This window comes from Elephantulus edwardii, unplaced genomic scaffold (genome assembly GCF_000299155.1).
Source record: "Elephantulus edwardii isolate Elephantulus edwardi_28Jun2011 unplaced genomic scaffold, EleEdw1.0 scaffold00133, whole genome shotgun sequence".
NCBI lineage: Eukaryota > Metazoa > Chordata > Mammalia > Macroscelidea > Macroscelididae > Elephantulus > Elephantulus edwardii.
In genome coordinates, this window is record NW_006399883.1 from 4,618,741 (window position 1) to 4,631,147 (window position 12,407).

The window sequence follows — 12,407 nt, forward strand, 5'->3', positions numbered from 1 at the left end:
AGAAGGAAGCAAGGATGCGGGAAGGAGCCACACTCTGAACTCGAGTGAGAGCAGGTGTTAGCAGACAAGGACTCATCTCTGGGACCTCAGGAAATGGCATTTTAGGGTCAAGCAGCAGCTTAGAAAGCATCAGTTCAATGCTCTCAGACCAAAGGACAGGGCAAGTTGAGGCCGAGAAAGGGACCATTATGGGTCCCAAGTCAAAAGCAGAGTGACTGCAGAGACTGAAGCCACCTCCCAGCTCAGGGCTCCTGGAGAGGGGGCGGCAGATGGCGGCTCAGTCCAGGCGAGGGGTGGGCAGAGCTCAGCCCTTGCAGGTGTAGACCTCCTCCCGCTGTGTGCATTGCTTGCATTCCACGTAGCAACACCAGCGCACCTGGCACTGGCAAGGCCGTGTGACTGCCCGGCTCTGCGTGTTGTGGCCACGTCCACAGCAGATGCTCTCACAGTTCTTTTCTCGGTGGCACTTACGGCCTGCAGTGCCTGGGGAGAAGCGGCCAGCCATGCAGAAACTCGGTGAGTCGTCCAAGTGCACCAGCTCCGGAGTGCGAGGCAGCGGGTCGCCACCGCCCACCCCGGGCGACCGGCCTCTGGGCGGCGAGATGTCACCTGCCTCCCCCGTGGCCTCATTGGTGGTGCTGCCCACCTTGAGTGCGGTCTCATATTTGTGCTTCAGGTGCTTGCCCACCTCATGGAAGGGCGCCAGCTGCCGCCAGCAGGTCCTCACCGTGCAGGAGCCCGAGACACCATGGCACTTGCATGTGGTCTCCACCCCGGCTTTGATCACCTGGCGGGGAGGGAGAAATGAGCTGGTTAGCAGCATAGGCTCCCTACCCTACCCAACACCCCTAGGTTCAGAGAACCTGGAGAAAAGGCCAACTTCTGACCCAAAAAGATAGCCCACCCCAGGTCTAGGCATCTGAACCAAGGTAAGCTGCTCTCCACAGAGAAAGGCTACTCCCTACCCGCAGCCATCCACCTCCTGGGACCTAGCAGTGTGGGTTTAGAATCTCTGTAAGGGGATGAGATCCAGGGAGCAGGAGAGGCGAAGGTTAGGGGATGTGTACCAAAGTCTGCACTTGTGCTTCTCTGGCCTCAGCCTTGGGGCCATTATCTTCCACAGGTCAGTAAAACTGCTGGCTGTTGTTGTACCTGCTACACACCCTCCTCCCCGAGTCCACTCCCAGGTAGTACGGTCCTAGGAGTCAGCCTTGCAGGAAACAGTGTGGGAGTGGAGTGAAGACCACCCCGAGTAGAGCTCACACTGGCGCCCAGGACAAGAAGCCTGCTGACAGCCAAACCCATAGCTCTGTGGCCTGAGATGCTGAGTACCACCTGCAGGGACCCTTCCCCTGTCATGACTTGGGATCCCAACTAAAAAGACCTCTGACACATACTTCCTGCCCCACTGGCACCTCAGGACCCCGCAGGAATCACTCTCACCCTGTGTGAGAAGGGAGGGGCCCTGGTCAGGCTGCTGAGCTCCCATGCCGCTGGCCCCAGGGAAAGGCCAGCTTGAGGAGGATTAAGAAATTTAGCAATCTTCCAGGCGGGCGGGCAACACAAGAGTCACATTTAATGACAGTTTGCTGAGAAACTCGGACAAATTTAATTAAAACGTCGCTTACCCAGCTCCAGTGGAACTAATTGAGCACTTTTAATATTCTGACTTTTCAATAATCACGTACAAAGAATTGAAGTGCAAAGAAAGGGAGGCGGGCAGAAGAAAAGAGAGGTCTTGTGGGGTTTGATCCATACTCCAGAGGTGAAGCTCGCTCACCTCTGCCCTTAGCAAAGGCTCTGCCTGGCAGCCCCCTCCCCAGAATGACTAAGGGAGGGACAAGAGCCTTGGCCAAAAGGGGGGAAATTGAATTTTTAATAAGTGGCAATTCAGAATCCTTCTCAATAAAGAGGCATGCACAGTGGGCCGACTCTAATTACCTCATCCTCCCCAGGAAGGCCTGGCCATTCTCACAGCCCCTGGGGAACAGCAAGCAACAGGGCTGCTGATTGGGGTTGTTGTGAGGGAGCCCAGACAGCAGGGGAGAGAAATGTTCTCAGGGTCCTGGCAAAGGTTGCTCCACATAAAGTATCTCAGTGAGGCCCACAGTTATGTCTCTGTTTGGTTTGAGGCCTATGGTCATCTCCTTTAGTACAGTCCACAGCTACCTCCCTGGACAATCACGTCCCCATCTGTCGGCAAGCAGTATTAAGGACAAGGTCCTTCAGGGTATCTTCCCGAAACCACAGACTGGACCTGAAAGCAGCCTGTCCTCACCTCCCTTCCCAGTGCCCAGAGACAATCCTGGCCCTCATCGCAGGAACTCCTCACTTGCCTTCACGCCCACAAGGTTGTTATGGAAGTCAACCCGGGCCCTCAGGTCCTTGTTGGACCGGCGGCCGAGGAACTCCTTGACGAACTTGCTGCTGTACTTGAGGTTGTCCCCGCAGCCACCCCACTGCCAGGCCTCACGGTTCTCCAGGTCGGGCGCCTCGTCGCAGGTGCAGCGCTCCATGCGGCCGGCGCTGCAGGCTTTGGCCAGCGCGTGGGTCAGCCCAGCCGAGGAGATGGCGTACAGGAAGGCCGTCTCCTTGAAACCTTGGGGAGACACAGTGTAGGTCAGCAGGAGGTCTGGACAGCTCTCCAGAAGACCCACAGAGTCTTTGGGGGTTTGTTGTTGGGTTTTTTAATTGTGATTTTAACAAAAGTTTATAAAAAAATTGGATTTTCATTCACTCATTGTTGCACATTTTCCTCCCTTCCTTCCCCCCAGTTCATGTTTTAAAAAAATATTCATTCATTGTTGCCTCATTTCTTTGCCCTCCACTCCCACTCCTCTTCCCCAGTTCACTTTGCTATGCACCTCTTATTCTGGACTGTTTCATACAAATAATGCCTAATCATATACGCCTTTTAGACAGCTCTTTCCTTCATCCCACAGAGTCTTTGAAGGAGGCCTCTCAGACACAAGTTCACAGTCAAGCCCTTGCACACTCACTCAAAGCATAAATTCTAGACAAAAAAATCAGGAATGGTGGACCCTTCCACAAGGGAAGAGAGGAAGGAGAGTATTGTTCCTGGTGGTGTTCAACTTGAGGCGGTTATTAGGGAATGTGTCCTTCCCGCACTGATTTCAAGTGAGCACGGCCACAGGCAGCACCGGGCTCTGGGAGTGGCACTTGGGAAACTTAGCACACAGCAGAGACCATTATCCTGGTGCAGAGAGCCCCGCAATGACTCTCAATCACCCCCCTCCTTGAGAGGCCCAAGGTCACTTCTCACTGTGCTATACTCAGCAGCCCCTCTTTGCTTCAGCCTCAACTCCCCAGCTTCCCAGCTTTTAAACAAGTCTGTTTCTAGCTTGGCTCGAATGGAGCCAGAGCTTCAGGCAGCGGCTGTATGTGAAGGGAGGGAGAGAGGAGGGGACCCGGCTCTGGGCTCCAGGGCCAGGAGGCACCAGCTGCAGCACAGGCCCTGTGCCCAGGCGGTGGGCTCCAGGCCACCCAGCACGTGTCAGGAGCCATCAGAACCCACCTCTGGCAGCCTCGCACTCGCCGTGAAAGGCTGCACAAGTGGGCCCTGCCTCCCCAGCAACTGTTCCACCAGTGCAAGGGAGGGGCCGGCAGGAAGGCAGAAGTGAGTAAAGGAGTAGGGCCTCCAGGCACTGGGAAAACGTGTTCCCCGTCCACCTGACATCCAGCCCCAGGCCAGACAGTGGTTCGGCCCAGCAACCTCCGGCTTTTCCAGCATCTGGAATAGTTCTTCCACCTTCCTGGTGCCTAGGTCACCTCACCACCCTTGGTCCAGTAGAACTGTCTTGCTCCTTGCCCCTCAGGAGCCACACACAGCGAGAAGACCGGGCCACCCTTTATGGTCCAACAGGTACCCACAGCATCCCCAGCCCCTCCTGAAACAACACTGGAGATGCCTGAGTGAGGCAGAGGCCCCAGAACTACTAGAAGACTTGAGGCTAGAGGCTGGCCTCCTACCTCCTCTCCTACCATCACCCAGGACTGGGCAAAGCCCCTTCACTCCACCCAGCCACAAGGGCCCCAGCATCAGTGACCTTTGCAGCAGCCCAGCCATGACCTTTTGGGCAGTGGTGGGGCAGGTTGGGGGGTACACAAGCAGCACTGACCTCGCTTGAGCAGACTGGCCCGGTAGCGGCCCTCCAGGGTGCAGTTCCATCGTTCAAAGCGGAACTGGTACTGGCACTCGAGGGCGCTCATGCTGATGGCCTCCACCAGAGTCTCGGCCACCCCCGGGTCCCGGCGACACATGCGCCTCTGCTTCCGCTCCAACTTCAGCCGGTCACAGGCCTTGTAGTGCGCCTTGGCAGCCACAGCCTCAGGCTCCAGGGTCAGTGGGAGGATGGTCAGGGGCTCACTGCCCGTCAGCCTGGGCACAGAGAAGCGAGAGTTACCACCACTCCAGAAGAGCAGGCATTACAAAGACGGCACAAGGGCAAGGGGGGCAGCTCCCACAAAAGGACTCCAGTGAAAGAGCAGAAAGCAGCACAAGGCTGCAGGGGCATGGAAAGGGCAGAGCTTCCCCAGGGAGAGCCAGAACAGGGTCCCAGTGAGGAGATTCTCACAGTTTAAGCATTCACTCTGGACCCCATCTCTGATTACTCCCCTAAGGAGTCCTACCCCAGCCCCATGGTGTAGGAAAAACAGATGTTGCAGACCTCCCCATTTCTATGACTCGTGACTATGATTTGGGCAGAGTACAGGGAGGACAGACCAGGGACCCTCAAGTCCCCACTACAGAGCAAACAAGGGGGCCTTGCACCATCCACTCCTTTGTCCCACCAGCCCCACTGTTCTTGGAATCTGCAGGCACACCCCACCTCAGGAGCCTCCCCGGTTCTTGCACACAAGTCAGCCTCCCATCCTTCTCCAGCCCCTCCAGAGGGACCCCTGCTATTTGGGAAGATTTGGTATTCACAGCAGGAGATTCAGACAGCTGGCTCTGCCAGGTCTGGCCTTGCTATAGCCCCCTGCACTTGTCTGAGTATTCTTGTTTATAGGAAGGGGCTAGGACAGACTGCTGTGTGCTGGGGGAACTCCTCCCTTGCCCAAGTTTCCCCTTGGCCACCCACTAAGGGCCTGCTGAGTCATCTCCCTGGTTCCCCAGCCCTGAGTGAGCACAGACAGTGCAAATACTGAGCTCTTTGCAGCCATGCCCATCCAGGGCCTGCCCTGCCCTGCCCTCCCAGGTGTGCTCTGCTCAAGCTCCTGCAGGGCTGCCCTCCCCTAACACCTTCAGAGCTTTTGGGGTCTTTGCCTCATCCTCCCCAGGCCTCAGGGACCTGCTCTGACTCCACCTCTGTGGGCTTTCCCAGGGATCCTTTCCAGACCCAGGGGCAAAGGACACTCCCAGAGGCGCACTAAGCTGCCCACAGGAAATGACTGGCTGCAGGTGTCCACAGAAAGAGGGCCCCTCTGCCCACAGAGCAAGAGCAGGGTGCCTGCCAGCTCAGCCAGGGACAGCAAGATGACAGGGCCACCACTGTCCTCTCATGCTCGAAGCAGAAAGTATCACACTTCCCCAAACAAAAGCCAGTTTACATGAAGGAGAACTTGGTCCCCAGACAGGAATCCTAACAGCTGTCCTGAGAACAGCGTACCACCAGGAAACGCCCCCGTCGCAAACCCGCACACGCCCCCAAGCCTGGATTCTTCAAGATTAACCAAGCTCCGAATCCAATGCCAAAACATTCCGACGACGTTCCACAGGAGAGCTCCCTGGAGTGGGGGCCACTGCGGTGGGACGCCAGGCGGGCTGAAAGACTGGAAAGGCAGCTGTGACTGAGGGCAGAGGGGCACAAGGCCAGCAACACTACTGTGTGTGTGTATGTGTGCCTCTACTGGGTAAAGACTGGCTGCCACCGCTTTCCATTGTCCAAGGCAGCCTGGGGTCTTTCTACCACCCTACCGGCCCAGCCAGCAGCCTGGGCATAGAAAGCAGGTTTAATGATGATGCGTCAACTTCACAAATCCTTTGTGCAAAGTCTTCCCTGAATTATCCAAACAGCCAAAGAGGAACTTTGAGTCTGCAGGGCTAGTGAAGAAAGTTAAGTGCCCATGTGGTCTATAAGCTTGTTGTGGTCACTCAGAGCCATAGCCTAAGTGGGCACTGTGAGGGGCCACTTCCTCTTCTGGCCCCAGACGTCCATCAGTGCTTGCCCACATGTCCTGGCATCAACACAGCTGAAGGCTAGCCTTCCTGCCACCCTGAATCCAAGAGGGTTCACCTGTTGACTGGGGCTGGAGAGGGGCAGGCACTCAGGAAAATCAGGTCCTCCCTTCACACAGCCCCTCTGAGCACCAGAGGGATCCCTCCCCTCTCTCTTTCTTTCTCTCTCCCTCTCCCCTTCTCCGCCCCACCTCCATCCCAGACAAGCAGATCTCCAGCCCCAGATTCCATTCACAACAGGTGAGTTCATCATTCAGTCAGGCTATGGGGCAAGCAGCCTAGGGGTGAAGAGTCCACACCAGGGTAAGAGACTAAGGGGCAGACAACACTCTGGTGTGTGGGTGGGCTACGGGAGGTGTGGGTTCTGTGGGGCTCCCAGCTGGACATTCTAGAACAAACAGAAATAGCCAGACAGAAATTTAACCACTAGAATGCTGGAAGAAAATACAAATTCAAAAAAACTCATTATCATCAAGTTGGAACTGACTCTCAGCTGACCCTCAGGTGGGTTTTCAGAGGCAGTGACTCTGATGGGAGGAGACTGCCCATCTTTGTACAGAGGCGCTAACACTGGCGGATTTGAACCCCCAGGGAGAGGCTGCCTTTGGGTCAGCAGAGTTAACTCCCTAAGGCCCCCAGAACTCTCAGAAAATATAATAGTAGTTTTAAATAATCTTAGTAAAGGGAAAGCTCTTTCCAGGATCACTCACAATTCAGAAGACATTTTCAAAATTCACAAATCTGAATATATAACAGTTTAAAAATTTATGCATGAGAGAAACCATCGCCATAGATCAAAGACAGAAAAACCACAGCAATCAAAAAGCACAAAGGGAAAAATTTGTACAGCACCTGTCGTAGACCACAGGCTAATTTTCAGTCTACGCATGTTTGCTTTTGTGTGCATATGTATTTGTAGCTTTCTGTGGGGATACATGCATGGATATGAATGTATATGCGTGGCTTTCAACATGTGGGTAAGCACATGTATGTGTGCACTATGTGTCCGTTTATGCCTGTGAATGTGTGGCATGTGCATGTACATACATATGTGGCCTTCTGGTGGGTGCGCGTGTACATACATGCACAGAAATGAGTTTTTCCCCAACAAATAAACAATAGAAGAGGTAAATTGTAAATGGACAAAAGGCATGAATACATGGTTCAAGGGAAGCATTTCGCAAGGTAAGATGTTCAACAGCAGCCAGAGATGCAAATTAACACTATATTGCTACATTACTTTTGTCCATCAAATTAGCACAAATCAACACATTTGAAAATATTATTATTAGCTACTCAGAGAAAGAAGCACATCTATCTTGCTAGAACTCGAACTTGATGAATCTGTAAAAATTAGGGAGTTCTGGTGGCTTACTGGTAAGGAACTGTGCTGCAAACCCACAGGTTTTTGTTATTATGTTGTTGTTACTGTGTTATTGTATTATTACAGTGTTGTATTATTGTGTTGTTATTGTATTATTCTGACCACATAATTGGAACTGACCCACAGCTGATCCTTCAGCAGGTTTTCAAGATGCAATAACTCTCACAGGAGATTACTCATCCCTCCACCACGGAGGAGCTGTGGCTTCACACTGCATGACTCTGAGATTGCAGCTCAGCTTCTTGCCACTGGGCCACCACATGGTTCAAATCCACCGGCTGCTCTATGGGACAATGACAGACAATTTCCTCCTATGCATTTTCCTGCCATAGTGTCAGCTATGGGTCGGTTCTGACAGGATGGTACACAACAACAACAACAACAGCAGCCTGTTCACTGATGACAGATTAAATGCAAAGTCAAGGTCGTATGAGGTCCCCTCAGTTCTCACTACTGCTTCTGCCATTTGCCAGCCTGGGGTCGTGGGCCTGTCTCCCAGAGTTTTGGGCCTGGCTGCAGTGGGGAGAAAGGAAGATAGACCCCATTACATATGGAGCACTGAGTGGGGTTCAGGGATAGGGCTGTTCTATTCTACTCTAAGCCTCAGCCTCCCACTCAAGAAGCATCCATGCACTGGCACAGCCCAGGCCCTACCAGCCACCTCACCCAGCTGCCCATCCCACACCATGCCCAGCACACCTGCTGTCCGGCTCAGTGCAGCTGCTACTGACCAACAGTGGGCATCTAACCTCAGACAGCAGAGAACAGGAGTGGCCAGGGGACTGGGTGAAGCAGGACCTTTAAGAGACACAGGCTTTTTGCCAATGACCCACTGAGGTTGCAGGCAGGAAGCAGCAGTAGCAGCTGCCAACCTATCCACCATCCTAAATCCAGAAAACACTGGCACAGCAGTGCACAGGCACGCATGGCCGAAGGAGTGAGGCTGGACATATATCATCAAGGATCTGTCTGCGTGATGCAAAGAAGCCAGGCTTAGGCACAGGGCTTGAGAACCCCACTTCCCCCTCAAACTGGCCCTTCCCATCCCCTGCATCCTCATCCTAGGGAAAAATGATGGCATCCTCCTTGGCAAGTTGTACTACTAACCCAAAGACCAAGTATCTCCAGCAGTTCGAATCCACCAGCAGCTCCATGCGAGAAAAATGAGCAGTCCTCTCTCCTCATGCTTTACAGCCTCACAAACCCAAAGGTTTTTACTGTAATACTCTGTTTCATCTTCAACATTTTAAGAAATATAATGTACGCAGCAAAGTGTCTAACAACAGCATAATATACAATAACTGATAATAAAGCACATTCCTTCGTAACTATCATCAGTACGAGAAACAGCCTCACAGCTGTGATCCGTGTCCCCCTGACATGAGAAGACCTTAACTCCAGTGGTCATGGTCAAGCTGGACAAAGCCTGTGGCCGGTTTCACATGTTGTGGACATTCTTTCCCCCTCCATGGGTTGCCTTTTAATTCTCAGTGATGTCATTTGCTAAACAAAAAGTTCTTTAATTGAACTGCAATTTTCCATCACCTCCTTTACATACTCCATCTTAATTGGATCCACAATGAACACCCTAGGTATCAGCAGTCAGAAGATCAGGAGACATACAGCACTGAGAAAGTCTGCTGTCAGGGACCTCTCCAAAGTCCTGAAAAGCAATGATTCAGTTTAAACACTAAGGTGCACCTGATTCAAGCCAGAGTCTTTCCAATCACTTGCTATCCTGAGAGCTGGATAATGAATAAGGATGACAGAAGAATAATTGATGCCTTTGAGCTGTGGTGTTGGAAACGAGTGCTGAATATTGCATGGACTTCCAAAAGAACAAACAGATAGGTCTTGGAGAAAGTGCAACCAGAGTGTTCCGTGGAGGCAAAGATGATGAAACTTTGTCTCACACACTGTGGGCATGTTAGGAGAGCGACATCCTGCTTAGAAAGGTAGAGGGATGGCAAAAGTGAGAAAGACTTTCAACCAGATAGATTGACACAGTGCCTGTGGCAATGGGCTCAAGGGTGTCGGGGATGATAAAGATGGCGCAGGATGGTACAGGATTCAAGTCTGCTGCTCATTGGGTAGCTATGAGTCGTACCAGACTTGAGAGCACCTTTACATACTATACTTTTTCTGTCTCATCTTAGGTCTCTATTGTCATAAACACCTTCTAGGTTATCTTCCAAAAACTCATCCATTTTTGCTTCCAATCAGCTGTATTTTCCTGCGAGAAGTGTTGGCTGTGTAAGATGCTAAGTGGGGTCCACTGTCACCTGCAAACAAGCTACTCATCAATCTAGCACAATTTGCTGGCTAGGCCTTCATCTCTGCTGTTCTGTGACAGCATCAAGACCACCCTGTGTGTGCAGTTTCCTTCCCTGTGCTGGTGGTCTCACTGGCGGAGACCAACACCAGCCCAGCATTTATTACAACTTTATCATTAGCCCAGTGAAGGAACTCTTTCCATCTGGCTCTCTGAGAATGTCTTGGTTCTTTGTATTTGTATGTGAAATTTTTTTTCAGAATTCACTCATCAAATTACACACACACACTTGACAGGATGTTTATTGGGGCTATGGTGCACTGATCTGTTTATAATATTGACTCTCTCAATCAGTGAGCATGCTATCTCTCTCCACTTATTTAGGAATTCCTAACGTCATGCTCTTAAGTTTTATAGGTTTCCTGACCCAGAGGTCTTATCTATTTGTTAGATTTAGTGGGTCTAAATGTTGGATTCCATTTATAATAACATCCAAAGATAAAATATTTATATAAAATTTCATTTTCTCTATCTGTTGCTGATATACAAAAATACAGTTGAATCCTGTATTGCTTTGCTGTATTTGGTCTGCAAAATATGACCTTGGCTTACTCCTTCTGAAACCTCCTACAACTTTTTCTTGCCTTATGCAGTGGTTAGGACCACCAGTACAATGTTGCAGAATCTGCCAACTGCCTCCAAAATCCAGCCTTCCCTGCTTCCACAGAGATCAAATTGTGGCTATGAGGCTAAGCCCTCGCCCACAGAATGTGGGAGGGTCAAGAGCAGCACTCCCAGGTGGAGCCTCGGGGCAGTGGGGCCCATCACCCTTGCTCATTTCCCTTCTACAACCAAATACTCAGCTCTGCCACCCAGACTCGCCCATACAGGCAGTGAGGACAGCCCTATTGGATGGCAAAGAAACAAGACACAGGACAATAAAAAGTCCTGAAATAAAAGTGCTCATTGAACCAGAGCCCAAATTGTTCGGAAAGAATCAAGCTTCTGTCTTGTTTGAGTTCTGACAAAAAGTAGAGGATCTGTTCCAGCACTCCAACATATACAAAGATGAAATAGGCATCCCATCTTATTCCTGGGCTTATAAAGTAAGTGTCGAAATTTCACCTTTAAGCATAACGTTCACAGCACACTTTTTCTTATTCTTAGTTTGCTATAAGTTGTCTTTTTAAAATCATATGTAAATGTTGGATTTTATCAAGTGTCTTCATCTTGAATTCAATATGTGATTTTCCCCCTTTAATCTGCTAGCATGAGGAATTAGAATAATTGATTTTCTAATGTTAAACCACAAGTTGCATTCCTGGAATAAACTCTACTTGGTCATGAAGAACTTTTCCTTTTTCTACATTACTAGGCTGTAATTTGATAATATTTTGTCTAGGCCTTTTGCATCTGTGTTTGTAATTTTTTTCTTTCTCTTGTGCTTGTCCTGTTAAAATTTGTTATATTAGTGAGTGCTCTTTTTTTCCCTTACTTTTGTTTTTTTGGGTTTTTTTAATTCTCTGGAAAAGTTTGTGTAAGATTAGAATCAGGACTTCCTTTAATGACTTCCATCTAGGCTAGATCTTTTCTTTGAGGGAAGATTTTCTTTTTGGTCCAATTTCTTTTTCAACAGTTTTCTTGAGACATAACTCAAATTATCATAAAAGCTGCCTCTTTAAAATGTACAATTAAATATGTTTTGTGTATATTCATGGATTTGTGCTACCATTACCTGAGCCAACTTTATAAACTTATCACCTCAGAAGGCAATCCTAGGCCTTTAGCTATCTTCTCCTTCCCCCTCACCGTTGGCAGACTTTGTCTTTATGGATTTGCCTGTTCTGAATGTTTCATGTGAGCAAAACCACATAATACATAGAGTCTATGGCTTACTTCTTTCACTCCACATAGCATGTTAAATGTTCATCCATGTTGTAGCATGGATCGGTACTTCATCCCTTTTCATGACCAAATAATAATCCACTAGGTAGACATATCATGACTGAAAACCAGATGAACTGTGGGAAGACATTAAAGACGTCATCCATCCAAAGATGATGAAGAAAGCAAAGGATCATTACAAAGACAGGGGAGAAAGAAAGGACCAGAAGAGATTCTAGAAATTACATTAGATCTTCAAGAAGCCCAACAAAGGGAAGAGACCCTGAAGTAAAAGAGATGAACAGAAGATTCCAGAGGGCCATTGTAGACAACAAAGCAAGGTATTATAATGAAATATGCAAAGAACTAGAGTCAAAAAATAAAAAGGGAAGAACTCACTCAGTATTTCTCAAGCAGAGAGAACTGAGCACATTCAAGCCTCGAGTTGCAATACTGAAGGCAGAATCCTGAATGATGCAGGAAGCACCAAAAGAAGATGGACCGGCGCTGGCTGAAAATCGCCTGTGACTTCATCCATAGCCACTGGTGAGAGTCAGCGCCCAGAGCCATCAGGGGCTTTAAGCTCGTTGCCCACTGCTGTGGTGTGGACAGCTGAAACCCAGGCCCCGACAGGCACCTGGCGGGGGACAAAAAAAACCCAGACTCTA

The 12,407-nt window shown here is 50.0% G+C and overlaps 1 protein-coding gene across 1 annotated transcript in view; it reads right to left on the minus strand.

Moving 5' to 3' along the window:
• Positions 1–294: 294 nt before the first annotated feature.
• The window catches only part of LOC102848843, a 98,097-nt gene continuing 85,984 nt past the window's right edge, over positions 295–12,407 (minus strand). The window contains exons 10-12 of the mRNA XM_006894034.1: positions 4,140–4,399; positions 2,337–2,599; positions 295–787 (exon numbers count right to left, since the gene is read on the minus strand). Coding sequence (XP_006894096.1) covers positions 305–787; positions 2,337–2,599; positions 4,140–4,399 — 1,006 coding nt within the window. The 3' untranslated portion in view covers positions 295–304. The remainder of the gene's footprint in view (positions 788–2,336; positions 2,600–4,139; positions 4,400–12,407) is intronic.